This window comes from Halictus rubicundus, chromosome 11 (genome assembly GCF_050948215.1).
Source record: "Halictus rubicundus isolate RS-2024b chromosome 11, iyHalRubi1_principal, whole genome shotgun sequence".
Classification (NCBI taxonomy): domain Eukaryota; kingdom Metazoa; phylum Arthropoda; class Insecta; order Hymenoptera; family Halictidae; genus Halictus; species Halictus rubicundus.
The window spans coordinates 11,912,334-11,935,686 of NC_135159.1; the positions used below are offsets into that span (position 1 = coordinate 11,912,334).

Below are 23,353 nucleotides of genomic sequence, written 5' to 3' on the forward strand. Positions count from 1 at the left end.
TGAGTGGTTCATGTAATTAACATTATTCTGATATCTTTAGGATTTTCTATCGATTAATTTTTCATTATGATTTCGCATTTTTCTATAAACCCGAATAAATCTACCATAAATACCGATTTTATTTTTTTATGATTTTTTGTTTATCAATTCTTCGAAATGATCTACAATTTTTCTAGTAACCTAAATAAATCTATCATAAAGTATCATTTTTCAACTCTCTTTTGAGCCCCCAAAAATTTTCAAATTCCTTCAGGAAAGCATTTTATAATCAACTCCAAAACAACCCCTCGAGATTCAAAAAATTTCCTCCGAGCTACCAATCGAAATTTATCACTTTTTTTTTTATTAAAAATTTTCCTATTAACCTAAATAAATCTATCATAAATTATAATTTTCCAGCTTTCATTCGAGCCCTCAGAAGTTCAAAATTTGCATAGACTTAATAATGGGAAGCAAAGGAGCTCATTGAAGAATGATTAAACGATAAAACCATTAAAATAAGAGAGATTATTTAGTGGGCTCGTTAGGTTCGTCGCTAAAGATAAATCGCAGTTTCGCAAAAGTCGAGAGGTGTCGCAAGTTTTACTTAAACAGTTCCTGGCTTATGACAAAGTTAAACATTGGCGTACCCTTTGCACAATCGACCAGCTAAGCAGCGAGACACGAGAACACACATAGCACAATGTAAGCGGAAAATGAGGACATTAAAAGAAAATGAAGGCGCACGCTTGATGTCCCCGCACAGTGAATAGTACATTAGGTACCGCGGAAAGTTCTTGACGTTTTTACGCGTAGAATTGCGGTTTCTGTTACAACGTGCATCTCTTGCTTTACAACCCATTGTACTTTTCAACAATATTTTTATAATACTCCTCCCTTTTCAAACCCTAATTTCTCTCTGTTTCCTCTCCAAAGTTGCACGAATTTATAAACAATTTCTTCTTCAGTTTCCTTACTATTTCATCACTTTTTTAAAAAACAATTTGGGAATTTTGTCGTTCCACAAACTCGTTAAAAAAAAAAAGAAAAAATAAATTTCTTTTTTCTTCTCAAAAAATTAAACGAATGTGTTTTGTCACCTTTACACAGAAAATGGCAGTTTCCGTAAATTTTCATTACTATTCTTTCCGCTGATTTTGTTTCATTTTCAAACAATTTTTTTTTTGTCATGATTACACCATCATTTCTCCGCGAAAATCTGAAAAACATTTTCGCACGAGCTCTCGTAGCTCGTTTAATTTTCTTTTTGCGCGCGACCGAGTCGAGTATAGTTCTCGTTCCAGTATGGTTCTCCAAGTAGCGGAATTTTTTTGTAATACGTTGAGCATAATGCGGCTGAAGTGGGCTTTGTGCTTGTGCACGGTTTTTCATTGGTATTCCCCGGGTAAAAATTCAAAATTGACATCTAGCCCGCGCATGAAACGTTTCTGGGTGACCGCCGGGGTTAGGTCAGACGAGCTTTTACTTCTTCGCGAAAAAAAGGGTAATAAAGACGCCGCTCTGGAAACGACGCGAACTTTCCGGGCGACCTGATAATTTAATAAAAAAGTAGAACTCAAAGCCACGGATCCCAGAACCCGGTCATATTAACGCGGACTTCCTCTCGAAACATGTTTCCAGCACCGGGGAATCCTGGCAATTTTGATGTTCCCATGCTGAGAGAAGCTTTCAGCAATTCTTCACGAAAAAAATATTTGCACTCATCCGACTTGACATTCTTATCATTTCGTGCAACAATTTCGCCCAAAATCAATGCACCCTGCTAAAGACGATTTTTATAAATTTTTTTAAAGAAACGAACGAACTTTTATTTTTAAATATGCGTTGCGTCGAAAAGGGAGATTCCCAAGGCCATTTGAAATAACTTTTTCCTTTACGGAAATCTTCTCCGACGCTTCGTTCGGGAGTTATTAACGAAAAACACGGACCAATCGGAGCGCGGCTACAGCGGATAGACTCCGCCTCGGCGACAGGTCCCGCCCAGGTCCTGTAGCCGCGCTCCGATTGGTCCGTGTTTTTCTTTAATAACTCGTTAACGAAGCCGTGGAGAACATTTTCGTAAAGGAAAAAGTTGTGTCAAATGACCTCGGGAATCACTTTTTCAAGGAAATATAACATTAATTTTCTAATTTAAAAAAATGTCAGAGTGACAGCCTCTTTCCCAGAAATCTTTCTGCTGTTTAAATTTGATATATTGTAGCCAATCTGAATTTCAAACAAAGTTGAATAATTGTCGGACAATATGGTAATTTTGTCGAGAAGAAAAATCGATGTTAAAGTGCTTTCTGCAAAGTTCATGCGAGCGTCGTAGGGAAGATGACGTTGATCGCTGTGGTCTTATAAAATTAGTATGATCAGTAGAGAGTACCTGTATGGGATCAGCCAGAGGACTCGACCAAACGTTGCCGTCACCGGTCTGTGTCATTTTCTCGCTCGAGCAGACGTTACGTTCGCCGGGCGACACCGTCGAACTTTGTTGCAAAGTGTTCCCAACGCCAGGACTGCCGTGCAACAGCACAACGTCGCTGAACATCACGCTGCTTCTTCTTCTATAGTGCATGCACGGCGGGCTGAGCAGCGCGTTGTTCGTCTGCAAAATTATTGAACAAACCAAATCGTTAAAATTGAAAATCGATCGAAACTCCATACATTTCCAATTCCCCTTGGAGCCTTGGATTTTATAAATTCTTTTACATTTCTGGAATTTTCTTCTTTTTTCAACTTTCATTCGAGACCTTGGAAGTTTAGAAATCTTCCTGGGAAAGGGTTTTAAAATTAATGTTCTCCTCGAATTTGTAAAATATAAATATTGTAAAAACATAAATACATTTTTAAAGTATTTACAGAAATATTGTAAAAATATTATTTATCCGTTCGAACGCTTATACAAACATTCCTTATTTTTTGGGACATTTTGTAGAGATACATTTTTTGAAACATTTTACAGACATACTTGATGTAGCATTTTTTATGTACTTTGTAAACATATTTTTGAAATACGTTTTATTGTCAGGAATATTTGTGAGACTTTAGCATCGCTTCTCGTACACTGAAATATCCGGGAAAATATTTCTGGAATATTTCGAAATTTTCGTTTATTTCGTACACAAAGCGAGTGCAAGCTTTATTTCTCTTTTTTCCCGCTTATCGTTGGTACATCCATGTCTGAGTCACTGTTAGCATTTCCTACGTAACATATAGAGATTTACTGTATCACGTATTGGCATGTGTCTGTCAGATCAGCCGCGACCTCCGCCGGGTTCGCGGATTCGCTATCGCAGATTGAAAATGTCTTCACCACCTTTTTTTCACCGATACTGAATTTTCCGAGCGAGTGAAACGCGTGTAGTTCCGGTAGAAATCCGAATCATTGTTATAAAATAATGTATACCGAAAATCACATAAAAAAAAATACAGAAATTAAATAAAACAAATATTTAATTTTTCCAACCAGCGAGTTTAGCTTGTTAACAATTTTTTAAATTACCAGTCCTCTTTCTAGTTCAAATATCCTCCACAAAACGTGGAATAAAAATTGCAAGACATTGCCAAGTTTAAAACAAAAACATTAGAAGTATATAAAAATACTGTTATTTTCAACTTGTTAAGCATATTCAGACAGAAAATTAATTTTTATTTCACTCCCGTTTGTTGCAATCCAGGTGGAAAATTTTTATTTAAGAACCACTGTCTATTGATGATATTATCAATATCTAAATACTGATAGTGGGGGTTAAATATTTTTTGAAAAATAGTATAGCGATTTAGATGGTGGGAGGATTGATTTATGCGATCGCTATACCTGTATGCTGGCTTCAGTGGCGTTGGAGGCGACATTATCGCTGCCATTACAGGACACCGACGACGTCCGATGGATGCCCAAACGGTTGCAGATGTTCGACGAAACATCCGCCTCGGAAACCTCGGGGCTGGCACGTGGTGCAATTGCCAAATTCCCGTTGCTTCCGCCATTGCTGGCGACAGAGTTGCCGAGGATTGCTCCCTGCGTCGGTGGACTATTCGCCGCGAAATCAGTTAATGATCCGCCACCGCTGCCGACTCCTTGTTGCTGATGCTGCTCTGCGTACTCTAAAGCTGCCAGCAGCCTCGGACATCTCCCGTGATGGAGTCTTCTGTCTGTCAACAAAATTCCAACAAAATGGTACTGACTAGTTACCTCTACAGTACTCCATGGGCGAGAGAAATGAAATAAAATGAGAATTCTTCAATATTTCTTATTAGTTGATTAAAAGTGTCGTCGAAAAAAGTACAATTCAAGGATGTCAAAAGTAGAAGCTTCAAGCTTTAAAATGAGCCCTCATAGAACATCCTCCGACTTCTTTCCACGAAGTTACGACAGTTCAAAATTCTCGGTTCGGATAAGAGAAGTTCTACTTTAAGGTGAATTACACACGCGAATACGATCCGAATTGTATCGTGTTTGGTATCATTTTACTCGGGAAAGCGTCGCGGATGTGTTGGTAAGAGTTTCATGCAAAAATCACTAACAACAAACAAATTATCGCTGAAAAAGTGTTGTCGGACCGTCACGTTGGTGTCGATTTTTCGTATACCAGTGACACATTACTGTATTCACCGAGTGAAATTGCACTAAAATCCCATACCACAGTATTGCTATAAATAAAAATTGTTAAACATTGTTGTCGGAGGGTGTTCAATTGCCAAAAATTCGGAAATAATCGCCGGTAAGTAACGGCGTTAGCAAACAAGCCGGAGTCTCGTATTTGCCATGGCGGAGTTTACCTTGCGCGGTACGGGTAGTTTGTTATATTGCTCTCGAAACTGTGCAATAAGGACGTATAACTATAAATAATATCCGAGTCGACCGCAGAGCGTGGTCTAGCGTGCTTACCTCCGGGTAATCTATTCGAAGCAGAAGTGGGCGCGCTTCCTCGAAACGGATGTCCGTGCTGTTGCTGTTCTTTAAGCAAGTTCTGCTCGCGTTTCTGCTGCCTTTTGTATAAATACAGCCGGTACCTCTTCATTAGCCGTCTCTTGCCCCTCCGCCACAGGTGTGCGATGTATCTGCGGAAAACACGCGGTTCCTGATGCATGAAAATCAGCCGCTCGGCAACTATTTCAAGTACTCCATCCCTCGAGCACACTGGCTCAACAGACGCTTCATCTTCTAATTTGACTTTCAATTCCGAAATATTACACTGGGGGAAAACCGCGAGACAAAAAACACAGCATGAGTGAATTATTAACCTCTTGCCTCGCCATTTAATTCGTCAGATTATAACATGCTCTATTACTGAACATTTCCTCTCACAAATTATGTGTATAAGATATCAAATAAATAATTCGATGACATACCAAATAATATAAAATAAATAATGTGGTAACATAATAAATAATATAGAATATCAAGTAAATAATGTGGTAGCTTAATATACTATATAAAATACATGTCAAATAAATACAGTGATTTCTCTATATATGTCGCCAATACCTGGATGATAAATGTCGCGAAATTATCCCCACTACTACGGGGTATACCCCGTTAGGGGCCACGAGGAGTGTAAACATAACACAGCTCGGACATGTCTCCTGTACGATACACGTCACTGGCAAGACCTGTTTTGCTGACATATATCGAGAATTCGCTGTAATACGATGATGGAATAAATCATAAAATGATAAAAATAATTTATCCAATGACGAAATTCATGGACTAATATATTAAAAAGCTAGTTAAAGAAAAAGAAAAAGTAGGATAAAAACAAATTCTAGTCGGATCGTTCTACAAGATTTTTGTCCTTGCCAAGCTGTTTTGACCAAAGAAGGTAAACACATAAATTGCGGTAATCAGACGGATGATCTAAGAAATCGGATCCGGATCGTCCAAGCCGGAGCCAAAAATGTAAATACGCAGTAAAATGCGATCGGGACCGGCGTTCGTTGCCAGGACAGTATAAAAGTAAAAATACGCTGTAGAAAATCAATAGCTTACTAAAATTATGCCGTTCCATTGACGGGGAATTGTGCAATTTTAGATACGTACATCTTCGCTTTTATCTTTTCACCTGTGTACGCCGCATTTAGCACAGGTGGCATGTATATCGATATACAGTCAGTCTCATAATTGATGGCACACACTTTCAGTCAGAATAACTTTTTAATAAATGGACCAAACGATTTCAATTTTGTTTTCCAAGCGAGATTAGTTTATCAGACGATATTGTGAAAATTTTGGGAAAATTGCGTCTAGTCTGAAAATAGTAAAAATTGCTGTTTACAACTTTTTCGCTTGGGCGAAAATTTAAAAAATGTCTGCACGGATTCGCATAAGTTGGACACGTGCTGAAAATTTCATCGAAATTGGTCAATTTGTTTGTTGGTTATAAAACACATTTTTGTAAAATTTCTGCTGTTGTTTTCGTAATTCGGTTCATTTCGAAAAAAAAAACGCGACGTTTTGTCCGTTTGTAAAAAAAGCTATTCCGATTTGAAGTGTGTGCCGTGGTTTATGTGACTGACTGTACACGCTCGGCAATGTGCAATGGAATTTTCTACGCGTCGCGTTATCCGTGACCCTTTGTATTGAAATTCTTCGATTAAAATGAAACGTGACTCGAATACCCGTTCCATTTCGCACTTTGCCGGGCTCGTTTTGAAAAATTAATAGCACGGAAAATGGCGGCTGTCGATCATGGAAGATCAATATTTCGACGTTAGCTTCTTTATTTATGCTAGATCTATACCATTTACACTGGAATATTTTTGTTTAGGATGTTCAGATTTGTAGAATAGGTTTACGGGATAGAATATTTTTGTAAATACTTACTTAACAATTTCTGCGTAACAAGTGGTTGGTTCGGACGTATTAGTTGATGATGCAAGAGTGGATGTGGAATGAAACCGAGCCCGCTCCAATCGCATTCGTTCCATCTCCCTCTTTTTCGTTTCGGAAAACTGAGTTGCTATTACGACTAAGCACAGGTTAATCATGAAGAATGAACCGATCTGAAAATCAAAATGTTCACATTTAGTCAAGTCTCTTATTATTAAAAATTCTGATAAGCCTGAGAATATTAAAAAAGGGAAGGTCTAAAAATTGTTTATGGTTTTTAAAATAATTCATTTGTTACATAAGCTATATCATTTCTTGTTGCTATACTGCTAGGCAGTTTCAATAAAGATCCTTCAATTAATGTTTAGTCAAATTTCATTATTAGTGTATCGAATGTTTATGTATTCAAACATACCACAATTAAAAGGACGAAATAAATCCAGTCCCAAAATGAATGAGCATCTTGGACATAGTACATTATGTCTGTCCATCCCTCAAGGCTAATTACCTATGGCAGAATTTCATAATTTTAGCAACCTCGATTATTTAATTAACCTGCTAACCGGAGAGAAGACTTGCCTTTCAGTAATTTTGCATTTTTAATTATTCAATAATTTTTTCACTTTGTTATGTGATACATTTTTATCTCGGGATTATATCGTTATCAATTGTTTAAAATTGAACAACTACCCAGTTAACAGGTTAAGAAATGGATAAAAATCATTATATACGTTATTGTTCAACGATTTCTTTAACCAATGCCAAAATCAATTTATTTGCAGTTTTATCCCATCGTCTTATAAATTTCCCCGATTCTTGATAAACAATTAATCAGAACGCAATAACCTCGTTCTATCAGATTCAAAAGAACTGTATTTGCAACAACATCTCTACTAAATCAAAAACCACGTTTCCAAAATTTCGTATTACACACAGGACAATTTGTAATCCGCTTCCGGCCAAAAAGCAACTCCGCCAAAAAGAAAAAAAATCCGGACCGCTGGCGCATTCGAAAACATGTTTTTGGTTTGGTAAATGTTTTGGAAACGCGGAGCGTTATCATGAAAATTTGGCCAGCAATGGAGTCGGAATCGTTGAACGCGGTAGAAGTAGGACACTCACAAGAAATATTGCGACCCAGGCAAGACCGATATTATCGAACGATATCGTTCCCTGGAAAGGATTGTTACCCTGACCCTTGCACTCCGTATAATAGTAATTCCAATTAACGCAGGTGTCGTTGGTGATAAACGTTGCATTATTGTTCGACAACGCGGTATTGTTGCACACCGTGTTCCCTAAAACCAAGAGAAACATATGTGTGTAGCATCTGTGACATTCGGAACAAACGTGTCCATTCTCTTTTGTTCGACACACATTTTCGTTCCGGATCATTTTTGGAACAATTCTAATTAATTTTTGGAACAATTCTAATAAATGGTACAATTTATGAAATATTTTATTCTATAATATTGAATGAATTAAGTTTCATTAATAAATGCGTGCTTCATTGTGTTGTTTCGAAAATTTTAACAAATAAAATAAATACGACGAAACAATTAAAATAAGAAAAATTAAAATACTATGGTTGATCATTGTAACAATTGTGAGAATGGTCACCGATAAAAATTGGCAAAAACTTTTTCGAATATCTCAAAAGTAATAATAATATTAATTATGGCTATTTTAATATTATATATTATGGAAGTTTCAATTATAATTATATTATACTTTCACAAAAGTGACAAATTTATAAATTAAAAGTACTTTTAAACAGAAATTGTTTGATTGAAATTATTTTTTAATAAACTTGTTCGTAGTGCAAAATTCAAGTGTCATTTCTCGAGGTATTCTATATTTTTTCGAAAATCGATTCAAACGAGCGTATTCACTACAAAAATTCTCGTTCATAAAAACTTTCTCTCTACAATGTAAATAGTTTGGGAGATAAACCAATATAAGCCAAATATGGTTTGCATGCCGAACTTTCAGGGTTATTTTCACCCTCTGAATATGAATGATGGCCTCTGGAAAAATAAGTATCGAATATTTTTTTTCGAGTTGTACACCACTGGACGAAAGTATCGTACAATTTTTACAAAATAAATGTCCGTAGCATCCAAAAAATACCGTGCTGAATATCAATGTTCCAAAATGAATGTATTTTCTACAATTTAAGATATTATTAAAAAAAAAATTCGTTAAACAATAATATCCGTTAAAACTCCCCGTCACTGACTCGATATTTCAAAGGGTTGGCAAAGGCTTTGTGACTCGGATGTTCCATATTTTTAATTTTTACCCTAAAAATGGCAAGTCCGGTTGCTATGGCGTTGTATACGTCCGGACAAAAGGTGTGCCAGGTTTTTCGACGGAGTTCCACCGATAGATAGGCGCGAAAGCGTTCTGAATGAAACCGGGGGGCGTAAATAAAAGCGAGAAAGAAAGGTGTATGGGAGACGGGGGAGAAAAAAAAAAAAGAAATCGGCCCATTGTTAAGGGCGTCGAAGGTGCACTCACCGAACTTGAGCGGCGGCAAGTTACTGCAAGAGTGCATTCCGTTGTCGTCGGGCCGCGAGCAAATGTAGTCCTGACCCTGATACTCGAAGTACTTCTCGAGATCGCTGGAAAACCAATGGACCACGATTAATATCGCTTTAAACAATACCGTTCGCACGCCCCCGCATCCACCATTCTCAATCCCCCCCACATAAAAATATGCGTGTATGCACGTGGTGAGTCACCCAACCGCACAACCTAAATTTACTCATTACCTGCTGGTTGCATAACAAAAAGTTTCAAACGAAAGTTGCTTTATATCGACTAAGACATGCAACGAGACCACTTGATTTTTGATGTGTTCATATTTTACAGTGATATGAAGGTGACCTTGAGATTTTGTTCCATAATGTGTGACATTTAATTATGCGATTCGAAAGAGTATCGAATGCCGAGTGAAAAAGTATTAAGGTATGTGGGGTCGGAATGTAATAGTTGCCGAGATATTATTCGGTGAAAGTTGATGGAACCTTCCCGTGCATGTTTGGACAAATTCAATTATAACTTGTTTGTTTTTAATTAGTTTTTGATGGAACTTTTACCAACATGTTCGTGGCGCTTTTCTGATTGAAACGACATCCAACACGATACGGTTTGGATTGTATTTTCTTGTTTAATCCAGGGTTTAGTGGAATCTCTGCTATCCGAACGCTCGCGTCCCACAGGACAAGCTCAGACAACGAGGGTCAAATATGATCCGAATTGTGTAGTGTTTGGACTCGTTTTAATCAGGAAGACATCGCAAATGTGCTAGTAAAATTCTTATAAACAAATAATTAGAAACAGAAAAGTTTTGTCATTTTACTTCCACTACAGACTAATTCAAGAATATCTTGGTAATTATTAGTTTTCGACCACGTATACTTTAATACTTATTTACTTAGAATTCAATACTCTTTCGAATAACATATTTAAATACTACATGTTATGAAACAAAAACTCAAGGTCACCTTCATATCTCGATAAAAAAGCGAAATATAGGAAAACTAATTACTACATTGTACGTCCTGGTTAATGTCAAACAACTTTCGTTTGAAACATTTTTGTGTGCGACAAGTAATTCATGAAGAAATTTGGATGATACAGTTAAGTGACTCGGCCAGTACATCGTTCCTTACAGTTAAGTGGTTGCGTACGTATGCTTTATGCACGGATGCACTCGTCACATGCTTCGCTTATGCGCACACCGTGTATATGCAGCGTGTCTGACGACGTATGTATACAGTATTTATACTTACAGCACAGGAACACTATACTGGAGCACTTTGCCTGTGACAGTCGAGTGTTTCTGATGTTGAAGCATGTTCGTGAGTAGACTGACGATTTTTAAAACGATTGTTCAAAAATTACCTTATGAGAAAAGGTCATCGATACTTTTTAAAATGGAATTCTATATTTTTTCTTCAATATTCTTGTAGAGTATAAAAAAACAAATCCAACGACTACAATGATTATACCTTTCCGATCATTCAATCTCGAGATATTTGTGTCTGAAAGTTAGGATAGATAATGCTTTCAGACACAAATATCTAGAGATTGAATGATCAGAAAGGTATGATTATTATAGTCGTTGGATTCGTCTTTTAACACTCTATAAGAATATCAATAGAAAACTATAATGTGACGTTAAAAAAATAGCGACGACCTTGACATTTCGTACAAAATGACCTTGAAAACATTTTTCACACCAAAATCTTCAATAACTACGAATGTATACATAATAATGAATCAACATCTTCAGAACTGTTATGTCACGTAGCACGAGCCTCGGCAAGTATAGTGCGCCTCGGAACCAGTCGCACAAGCCGAAGAGTTGTCGAGCCTAAACGCGAAAGTCCGTGGAAAACACGGAATAACATTTCCGTGCACGAGTTTCCGTTTTCGAGAAGACCAAATTCAGCGAATCCCTTTGACACACATGCATTCGTGCTGACAATGAGTGGGAAAACGATGATCGATGAGTTGCGTCGGCCATTTTGCTATTCAACGGCGCGCGTACCTGACAGGAATTCAAATTCGATTTTCTCGAAAGCGGAAATTACAGCTGAAAAATCAAAATGTTATTCTACACTCCCGACCGACTTTCTCACTGGGGATCAACATTGTTCGACTTCTACGGCCGATTGCGAGTCATTGTATAATGTACAATATACGATACATCGCGAACTCCAAAATGGCGGTCTCGATTTTGGAGCTCGGAGTTTTGATTGGTTCGTGTCATGCAGAAGAGAGTATGAGCAAACTATTTCGTTGACGATGAGGGAATTTGTTGTCTGGGACAATCGAGACCTATTTCCAGTAATACACAATGCCATGGTAATTGTGCAGAAATTCGTTCTACGTAACACGTTGCTTCGCTATGGAATTTGCTAAACTAATTTGTTGGTCGTTGTGATTTTATTACCGTCATTTACAGACGTGGAAATGTACACTTATAAAATTGAATTGTTCAACGTGGTTATTGTACAAGCCCCTCAAAGGGTCGTGTGCTTAATTAACAATCCGATTAAGTCGTGATTTGCGGGAATTATTTCTGAAGAAATCAGTGAATGCTTTTTAAAATAAACTGCTTATTTATAAATTATTTACTGTCGTACGAGGAAAATTCTTGTCAAATTTATTGTTTCAAAAGGTATAATGTTCGGAAAGGAATTATGTTCGTTCACTGTTCGTTCAGATCAGTCGGTATGCAGATAGATACACGTTGCATTCTAATTGCAAGTGATGCGAATCAGACACTCGACGGTATTCTGTCTGACATGACGCACTCCTCTTCTCCTTCTCGCTGCGCTTCGGCTACTATGGTGTAGTATACTTCGCGAGCAACTCAGGCGTGTGAAGTGAACAACAGCCCTCTGAACCGACAGACTTCCGTAACACTTGTACGTACGCCGTAGCAACGGCCTTGTTGGATATTTGCGATCACGCTTTGCTCGATCACAATGTGCCCGTGAACGCGAGTCTGCACCCACTTCAATCTATGCTGCCATGATCGTGTCAATTGGCATCGGAAGGTTCCGTTTCAATCGTGCTTTCTCGCATTGGTATTCGCGTCCCAATTTAACGGGGCTCATATCTCAACTCTAACCTGCGGATTTTATTTATTCGAAATTCTAACAGCGAGCGTCCGAATACTTTCTTGACTCTGTCTTTGCGAGTACGTCGTCGCAATAAAAATTTTGTAACTTGTACAAACTCCATCGGATTCGCTCCAAATTTCATACATACAAGTAGTTAAAATATTCTCTTCTAATATCTATTTCTAAATGTCTATATTGTTCGCAGTCCTAATATCGTTCGAACATTTTCGCGAACCATTATAAGTAACATATTCGCGAGAGAACATAGTTGACGCGAACGAGTCAAGTGAAACGATAAGAAAGGAAACTGCTAGCGCCTCTCTAGTGTTTAGAGCTGGCTGCGACGTCCGTGGCGTTCCTAGCGGGCGCAAGAAAGTAAACGCTCTTGTTTTGTTTCGAGGGCTGCTCTTATCGGCGAGCTATTCATTCCCATCGTGTGGTGCCGCCAAACAATGTCGGTTACCCTGACAAAAACATTTAATAGAGAGATGCGCCCGATACGCCCAACGTATTTGTACACAGCTTGTTACCGCGAGCCGCCATTGTCTCGTAATTATCGTGTCATTTCGACGCCCTTCCCGCGGCCATTTTTCTTTCCCATCCAGCCCTGCCTGCGACCATCATTCTTCGCACTATTTTCGCGAACTCGGTCACCCAGATTTTCTTTCTCACTATATCTTTTTTAAATTCACTATATTGCATTTTTTTTTTATTATGCATTAGGTTGTCTAGTGTAAAATGTTGGATTTCAAGTAATTTGCAATGTTTTTTATCGTTCAAATGGCATTTTGCTGGACTCGAAAAAGTTTTAGAGCTTCTTAATAAATTTATTACATGTGGAATTTTTGTAAATAAGTTCTCGTGTTATAACGAGCATTATTAAATCATTTTGTGCAATGATGCAACATTCTGCACAGCTTTCAACTTTCCACCAGTCCTTTATTTAGTAATATAATATAGGGACGTTTACTTCTGTCCATCGATTATTGTCATTCAAATGTGAACATTTGATGTGCAATTATCATAAATTGCATCGTTGAACCATGCCCTACTGAAGATTCATTAAATGGACCCGCATATGCGAGGTTATTGTCTGAACCATTTCCTTATTTTTCAAAATTGTTGTGTGTCAATAACTTTATTCGAATTATTACTTAATAATGCGGTATTTAATTTTCTGTGAAAAATGATAAATTGATGAAAAAAAATGAAAAATGATAAAATGATAAATAAATTCTCATGTTTACGATTTTGGAAAAAAACAGCATCTTTTTTTTCACTTATTTTTTTTAGAGTTTATTTTACGTTACGGGAAACCGCTGAAAAAGTTAATTACTGTAAAGGTAGTTACTAAAATTATTAAAATTAAATATTGGAAAAAGAATTGTTAATATTTATTACTGCAAAAATAATTATTCAAATTAATTGTAGTATAAATAATGTCCTGCTCACTAATTCACACTTCCGAAAAGTTTAAATAGCATGTTACTTAGAATTATGTTACTTTTTCACTGTCCTCTGAAGAAAAACGTAATAGTTATACAGTGGTCTCTTATTTTTATCAGCTACTGTAGTTTACGACCTAATAGTTAGGTATTCTATTGCTTGTAACCTCCTCTAACCCGGTTAGCCTGGTCTCTAGAGTACTTTGGAACCGTCGGATCGCAGTTACCATGGGTTACATTAGCCTTTTACGGGGAAACTGGATTACGATTCGGATTAAGCAATGGTTACGACCCCTAGTTACTCGAACGACAGAAATCTTTTACTTTTCTCCGATTTTTAAAAGTGAACCGGACATGGCACTATTGACCTGCATCATTTTTTATCAAAATATCACTCCATCACAAATTTTAAATCCTTTTCGTTTTCCTCAGCTGTGCCAAAACAAATTGCAATTTTAAAACATAATTTACAAGAGGCAAAGGGTAATTTTATTCAAAACGAATTTATAATAGTCGAAATAACTTCTGTCACAGTCTATACAATTTTTCAAACGTGGTACAAATTTCTACCGTGTTATTTTGTCATTGTGTTTGAATTTTTTTATTTATATGAAACAATTTCAAGAACCAGCATAAACTGGTCCATTCTATTTTTCTCAGTTTCACCATTTACACAAATTAATTTTGAAAACCCCCAGAAACTTGTCTATTTTATTTTTCTCAGTTTCGCCATTTACACAAATTAATTTAAAGAACTGCCAGGAACTCTTTTATTCTTTACCGTCTTTCCGCTTGTCAGAAATCATTTCAAGGACCACTCACCCCGAAATCCTTTAAAAGCCCCAAGACCACCGCCGTAACATATTCCAGCAACAGGAAACGAATGATTCGACTCCATCAGCGAGGCTCATCCTTAAGTAGCTACGGAATACTACCGTGGACGGTGGGAAATCCACAAGTATACTAGAAACTCGCCACAAAAGAGATTTCGCAAAGCTCGAAGACGGGCCCATGTTACCGGGGGGGGGGGGGGGGACTTTGGCAATACTTCGCGAAGAAACGTAGGTAAATTCTTGCATGACCCACATACTGAGCGGGATCTATACGTGTACGGGGAGAGGGCATATCACAGCCCTTTGTATCGGAGTTTCTAATAGACAGCGAGAATCCAGCGCGGAATATTCGCACATGCACAGCGAATATCCGCCAAAAAGGCCGCACATAAACAACGATTCCCTCTGGGTATGTGCAAATATTCTGCTGGATTCTCGCTCTTTATTAGAAAATCCGATACAAAGGATTTTGATATGCCTGCACGGACTCTACCGTCGGCATAGTAACTCGCACAAGCCCGCGAAATTGTTGTGAGAGACCGAGCCATTTAAACGGGGATGCCTAAACTCCTTCGTAACAAAAATTCTGAGAGAAAAGTTGCGCTATTTCAATAGATAAATTCACAACAATTTATTTTTTGCGAAATTTTTTTAAATGGAATCTTGCGGTTTTCTTTGGGCGAGCTTGTAGAGAGTAAAAAGGCGAATCCAACGACTATAATAACCGTATGGTTCTGACTATTCAGTCCCGAGATATTTGTGTCTGAAAGGTATATTTAATATTATCAGACATGATGTTTATTTTAAGTGGAATTTTACACTTTTCTTTCGATATTCATGCAGAGCAGAGAAAGACGAATTTAACGACATCAATGATCATACTGTTCCTGTTATTTAATCTTGATATACTTGCGTCTTAAAGCATTAAAATCCGCACCTTTCAGACATGAATATCTCGAGATCAAATGATCATAATGGTATGGTTATTGTAGTCGTTGGATTCGCCTTTTTACGCTCTATAAGAATATCGAAAATAATATATAGGGTGTCGATTAAAAAAATATCGGTGACTTTGAAATCTCGTGCAAGAATTATTCTTTCGAATAAAATGAGAATTATTCTATGGAATAAAAATGTTAATTTGCGTTTCTGCGTAACATATTGTGGTTGAATTTCGCGGGAACGTTTCTGTTAGATCTTTCACGACCCCTTCATGTGGTAAGCGTTTGGGGATTTCGTTTATTGGTTGGCACGCAGCATCCTTTGCATTTTGATCGGCCAATTCGTTGCCCGGTAGCTCGTTAATGTTTTGTTAGTTAAATGGGTTTCTCGGAAACAGAACACGCCTCATTCGAATTCAGTCGGTGTAACAATTAACATGCGGCGGGGCATTAAAGAGAACCGCAGCCCGCTCGCCCGTTATTGCATCGCGCAACTGTTACAAGTTGCCGACGCGACAGAGATTTTTAATCTCCTCGAACCCTTCTGGCGCTCGCTAAACAATTTATTTATTCGACTATTATTTATTAGACTATTTCGCAAACCAATCGCTGTCATCTTCGCAACTCGACAGAATGATACAACGCTTCAAAAATGTTCAAATTAAAAGTTTAATATTACTTTCAATATGAACGAGAGTAGTAGAGAAATATTTTAATCAATTTCTTTTTATCAGCTGGTTCATCTGTCCATTGCTATTTTTATTTTGACTAATATTGGCAGTGAAGCGATGCCATTAGTCACTGAGAAAAATTTGATATAAACTGATAATGTTGTAGACACGATAAGATTACATTGCCCAACAAATGTCAATTTTTTTCAAATTTGTACCACAATGTATGTATGCCAAACACTTTATTATAAAGCAGCATATAATTTTAATATGTTATTTTTAATATTATCTTGACAGGGAGTCTTTTATATTATATTCTTGTTAAATATGTAAATATATATTCTCGTTTCAGTAAAATGTTAAATTTTACAAAAGTAATAAATTTTGATAAAATATCTGCTAACAGATATTTTTAGCAATTCGTACAGGAAAATTTTATTATCTTTTTCATAAAAATTCCCAGTACAGGTATAGTCAACAATGAAAATGGCTTTTACGGTTCTATAGCAATAGAGGGTGACATAAATGACGGAGTTTATGGTTCCACCAGCCCCTGAAATTAGAATGCGAGATGATTCTATAAGACCCGGGGAATTATGCAGACATAATTATTTATTGGAAATCCAGTGGGAAAGTTGGAAAGAACAGCGATGAAGATAAAGGCGCGAGGAACACGGGGGCTGGGAGTTTTCAACTTTAAATGACCATAACTTCGAAACGAATTCATAAAAGGGGGAACATTCGAATGCCATATTCCTGGTTGAAGACTATATTACGCACTGTGAACGAATGATAAAAGAGAATTGCGAAATTATCAAGCGATCGTTCAAAATAGTTGTCTGGAATCTCGTATTTCACAAAAATAATTATCTACTCATCATAGATTGTACAAAATCAATTAATCAGAACATCCTTGGAAACTTATTTTATTTAACAGTGATATAACAATATTATATAATGATTTATATGATATTATTGTTTAATATTGTAAGTACATATTGCACTGAATTATTCCATTATTAATAAATTTATTGTTAACAAAAATATTTCAAATATCTTTTTAGAATGATTGAGTGAAATCCAATTTTAATGGTAAAAATCCAATTAGTTTAGTTTGTATTAATGCAAAATTGTTCCACTGCAAACGCAATGGTAAATGTTAAATTTTCTTGAAATTTTGATAATGATTTGTTTAGAAATTACGCCGGGGAGTTGCCATTAGGCAAGCTGTGCATTAGTATAGCGTTAATACGCCATTCATCTAAATTTGCTAGGTAACCGGACGCTTATGGCCGCCATTATAGTACATACAACGGCGTCATCTGTTCTGAGCGTGTAAAGGCGCGTGGAAACGAGTGTAAAACCGGAAGTCAATCGGTTTAACGGTTTCCCAGGCGTACGTGTGCGCGTGTGTGCTGCCAGTTTGAAAAACGTTTCGAGAGAAACGTGTTCGGAAAATCTCTTTACCGATCAATTTCCCTTTTCCTTTTTCGCTGGGAGCGGCTCCCTTCTCTTGGCAGTTCTCCACGTTCCCAACATGCTTTTATTCTATTATGCTACCGTTAGTGCATTCGCGCAATGTTTTCACATTTCCGTTTCGTTTCGTTTCGTTCTTCTTCGTAGTGGTGGGTACAAGACTGTGTCAAATAAATAAGAAAAATATGTGAATAAATTGGTTTTTTGGATTAGTTAAAGTGCTAGTCGAAGTATTTACTTAATTTCATACATATGTGCTACGTGTAGCATTAGTGCATTTGTAAATGTTTTCCTTCCATTTTTCTTTACAGTGCTCTGTAAAATTTGCAAATTTTGAAAATCAAAATTGCTGAATGAAACTCTCATGGACATATTCGTGACACTCTCCTGATTAAAATGAGTCCAAACACGACGTAATTTGGATCACATTTAATCGTTTAATCCGCGATAATGGTTATCGGTGATCCTCGGTACGGATAATAGAGATTGTAATAAATCATGGATTAAAGGAGCAAATAAGCTCCGAACTGTATCGTGTTTGGACTCGTTTTAATCAGGAAAACATCGCGAACATGTTGCCAAAGGTTTCGCAGAGAAATAAATAAAAACAACAAAGTTTCGTCATAGAATGTAATAAAAGTTTCTGCAAGGTAATAGCGAGCTTAAACGGGGTACGTCAACACGTCTTTCCCAGTTAATAGGTTAAACTATTGCTGCGGGGACTCGGGATCACCGCACAAATTGACAAAACACGTCAAAACAGTTAATTCGAGTTCACCGACGCGTATAATTCGCATAACACAGTGCGAACGATCGCTCACAATTAGTCTCCCGAATGCTTGTGAAGTTTGCCGGTGGTTTTACTGCTGGTGCTCGGTACTATAACACAAGACGACTATTTCTATGCTCGTGATGTGCTGAACGTGCTTCTCGTTTGTAAAACATCTACTCGAACGCATGGACAAGGTTCTCGTTGCAGTGCGAGAGTGCTCAATCATTGCGAAATCGTGCGAATCAGTGCTCGATCTAACAACATCCCACAATATACAATTTTGATCTCTCGGAGCCGAGGAAGAAAAAAATCCTCGGGCTCAAATTCGCCATGCGATGGATGAACAAAAAGTGGAAATCTGAAGCGGTTACATTTCGATCCAGTAAGTTAGGAAAACATCCTTAACAAATCACGTTGACTTATAATTCACTGTCCTCTTGAATAATAACTAGACTGCGGATTTTATGCATCTATAACAAAAATGAGTAAGCGTAATTCAAAAAAATAAAAAGATTAAAAGAGTTTAACAATGTCGATGTACCATTTTTAACGTATGAAAATTATGAATCAGCAAAATAAATTTTTTCTTAGCTCCTATAGGTTACAATTAACGTATAAACTTTTATTTTGCATAAAGATCCACAGTCTAATGATAATCTTTTTCAATTTAATTTTACAATAAGCCCCTTCCCCGATACTGAGTTCTGTAGAAAAAACTGACTTGTCCATCGAATGAACATAATCGACGAGAAAATAACTACAAATAAATGATAAACAAATCGATGCTTCTCGGGTCCGTAAAAATTGTTGGTATAATTTTTTCCGCGGAGAAGATCGGTGGAAAGAAAAGTCGCCGGGCCAGCTTAACGCAATAATGCTAATGGATGAAAACGTAGAATGTTCCCGGTGTGTCTTTGTCTGTGTATGCGTGTGTTTGTACAAGCAGTTTCTTGCATGGAGTGTACACTCGCTACCATTGAGACTCATGGTATGGTCCCACCCCCTTTCCCATCCCTCTTGACACAGTTCTCTGTAGCTTCGTCTGCACACGTTGCGCACAGCCCACGACACAACACCATCGACCGCCTTCGCTGTATAATGTATAGTGTATTTCGAATCCGAGCAGTGACACACAACCGGACCTGTTCGCATAACATAAATCAATGGCACCGAAAGTCAATTGACTGCCGTGAAAGACAGCGTCGTCGACCCTGGCGCTCATTGTCAGTGTCCGGGATCAATAGGCGATAGGTCTCGGGTCAAATTAAACAACCCTCGAACCTTCGTCAAACTTTTTCTTCATCAGTCCCTCGTCATTCGTTACGCTGGGGGTGACAAATGATGTACGAGTTAATACTCCTTTAACGCATTGATGTATCGAATTAATTAATACCTTCCCTCGTCAAGTTGCTTCTCTTTCCCTGTTCAAATTTTTTTATCGAGGTTCTTTGTAAAATATTAAGACAATTTGGACATTGTTCTGTTTATTAGGAATTTGGGCTTAACTTCGCCTCAGGAAACCAGAAATTTTCAACTATTCTTTTCTCTGATCCTACAGATTTTGGCGAGAAAATGCAAACATTAAGGTATTCTTACTTGTCGAGAATGCTGAAAATCGCACACCTTTACACACGCGTAACTTTTTAACCAGTGAATTCCTAACATTAAAACTTTGATTTTCGGCATTTTCTCGCCAAAATCTGCAGGATTACACAAAAAAATGTTAAAAATTTCTGGTTTCCTGAGGTAGAGTTTAACCTTCGACTATTTTTAAACACACCGTACCTACGTGTTATTCTTGTCGCGACACCTCTAGGCACGTTTCCACGTGACGGTAAATTGTTACTAGATAAAATACAATCTCAGCATCCGATTAAAATATAATTGATTCTGCGATATTGAAGTTAAGACATCTCCTAAATTAACAATTTTTCGACACACATAGGTCAATCCTTTTTTCTGGGAAATGTCGAGATGCGTCAGCTAAAAACTTAAAAAAGTGAAAATAATTCTCCCCAAACTACTGCGCCCACACAAAAAGGCTTCAGTGCCATATTATAGTCCTCTTCATATCTAAATCTGCTTGTACCGCCCTGTATAATAATAATAAGCAGAAAAATGTAATGTAGACCCCTAAATCACGCTCTCACGTGACAGTAAATCGTTTGTACAGTGACACGGAGAAAAGCGAATGACTTGTGTCGTCGCGCAAGCAAGAAACCGGCGCCGCCATGACAGCTTCAAGGAATCATGATATCTAATGTTAGGTGAAAACATGCGCCTCTAGGGTATTCCGATATGGGCGAAGGGGAGGGGGTTGGCTCTGCTGTAAATTCCATTCATTCAACGCGTCCCTCAAACGTTACTATTCTCAGCGTCGATTTAGTTGGCGGTTCAAGGTCACTTCGCTCTGTTCCCAATGACGTCACCAACTACCGTCTTTTTTGCAGTATTGCTGAAGGACTCGATATAGATAGATAGGCCGGAATGCCTCCAGAGAGAGATACGCTTTATAGATTTTTTGTTTACAACGACCATATCCCAATTACCGTTGGGAGGGAGTGCCAATTACTGTGCCTGTATTAACTATACTAATTTTTAAAGAATAATGAATATTAAAACAGAGATATATAACATATTAACTGATTTTAATGAAAAAATTTAATCTATCTTTTTTAATGTTCATTACGTTTTAAGAATAAGTGTAACGAATGTAGGCACGGTAATTGGGTCACCCTATACACTGTATGTGTTAATAATTATGGCAATATTGCAAACGAACATAACGTGTACACGTTCTTTCCATTTATGAACTCGTTTAGGGTATAAAAATGTACGGTACGAGTACGAAAAATCCATGATAAAAGAGTGCTGTTGTTTATGCAAATATAGACTTTTGAGGATCTATTGACTGAACCTGGAACCGAACGGAATGTTTGCAAAAAAGAGCTCGTTAAAATTTAACAAATTTTTTTAACAGGTCGACGTGCACTTCGTTCAATTTTCCACGAATGTGTAAAAAACAAAACAGATAAAAATATAAAGCAAATTTACATATGAATGAAAACATGTATTTTTATTTTACACGAATCGAATATAAACTAAAAATCGTATTTGTTGAAGGTAAACGAAGCATATTTGGAAACTAGGAATAAACATGAAAGTTTAGGTGAATCGATAACCGCGGTTAGGCATCCTATGCAGTATTGAAATTCCAAATAAATTCTTTTTCGCATGGAATTAATTATGGTTCAATGAATATGATTTCTTAAGCAATTCTATGAAACAACCATAAATCATCAAAACTATTAAAAACCAATGTTAAAAGTAAACATGTTAAAATAAACTTGTTAAAAAACACAAAAAAAAACATGTTTACTAAAAATATGTACTTTGTTAAAATTGTGTTAGTGCTATGAGAAGAATTGAAATGATTAATTGTTCAGGTCCCCATCATCTAAAAAAGGAAAGTTCACACAACGTGCGTCACAAATAAAAAATTCAATCGAACATATTGTCTACATGTTGCCGAAAATATCCAGATGAAAGGAGATTATTCTGTGTCAATGAAAAATTCAGCGAAGTGTCCAAAACAATAAACTTCCCGCAAGAATTTATTATTGTTCTTTAGACGTCGTCTTGATGATTTAAAGATCGAGGCTAAATATAAATTTCTGAATAATGATACAAGAAAGAGTACATACTGAGAATCGATGGGAATGAATCTTGGAAAAACATATTAACTAACAATATTATTAACAAATTCGACTAGTGTGTCGATTAACAAAAATAATTCGATATTGTCTAACTAATGTATCTCACGTGTTAATACGTGAAAATAATTTCTGAAAATAATTAACACATCAGTTTAATTCACTAATTTAACTAGTATAAATGAATGAAAATAATGCAACATTAACTAATAGACTCAAATTGTGTCAATTAATAAAAATAATTCAGTAATACCTAACTAATTTGGCTAGTATGGCAAACCCAGTAAAAATTCAAATGGAATGGACAAACTTTGTGGACAGTCTGTACTCGCAAAAATACGCAGTAACACTGTGCTCGAAAGTGTCATATAATATAAATAAGGTGTAACGTACAGCATGGTTATACGTCATACAATGTAACCAGGAAGTTGCACGGTTGCTAATGACCTTGCTGTAGACGCGGCTTAAAACAAATAAATAAAAAACGATGCGAAATGGTGGAAATGTCAGGTTCCGCTACATAACGTGTCGCGGAACGGAAACGTATTATTCTCACGCATCCCAGAATATGTTTAGCATTTTATGTTCGTTTTATATCATCCTAATGTCCCTCCTTGTGCCGGGAACCAAATATTTCTCTCTTGTGTGTAATACTGTCACATATCCAATACCCAATTTTAACTATTTTATTTACGTTTCGTGGGTTATATGTTTCACTAAATGAAATTTCCTTTACATCATATTTCGATTTCCAGTTCCCAATTTTAATAATTTCGCATTCTCAATTCCCAAATTTTAATAATCTTGAACCCCCAATCCAAATTTTAATAATTTCGTACCCCCAATGCCAATTTTAATAATTTTAGGTCCCCCAATTCCAATGTTAATAATTTCGACTTCTCAATTCCCAAATTTTAATAATTTTGAACCCTCCAATCTAAATTTTAATAATTTCGAATCCCCCAATGCCAATTTTAATAATTTTAAGTCTCCCAATCCCAATTTTAATAATTTCGAATTCTCAACTCTCAATTTTAACATCAAATTCT

General features: G+C 36.8%; 1 protein-coding gene across 3 annotated transcripts in view; it reads right to left on the reverse strand.

The window, feature by feature from the left end:
• The window catches only part of Ca-alpha1t (Ca[2+]-channel protein alpha[[1]] subunit T), a 127,218-nt gene that overhangs the window by 42,450 nt on the left and 61,415 nt on the right, over window positions 1-23,353 (reverse strand). For all 3 annotated transcript variants that reach the window (XM_076796654.1, XM_076796655.1, XM_076796653.1), the window contains 7 exons: window positions 9,335-9,438; window positions 7,937-8,112; window positions 7,230-7,322; window positions 6,809-6,987; window positions 4,874-5,046; window positions 3,803-4,137; window positions 2,369-2,590 (listed from right to left, as the gene is read on the reverse strand). In XM_076796654.1, the coding sequence (XP_076652769.1) occupies window positions 2,369-2,590; window positions 3,803-4,137; window positions 4,874-5,046; window positions 6,809-6,987; window positions 7,230-7,322; window positions 7,937-8,112; window positions 9,335-9,438 (1,282 nt within the window). The remainder of the gene's footprint in view (window positions 1-2,368; window positions 2,591-3,802; window positions 4,138-4,873; window positions 5,047-6,808; window positions 6,988-7,229; window positions 7,323-7,936; window positions 8,113-9,334; window positions 9,439-23,353) is intronic.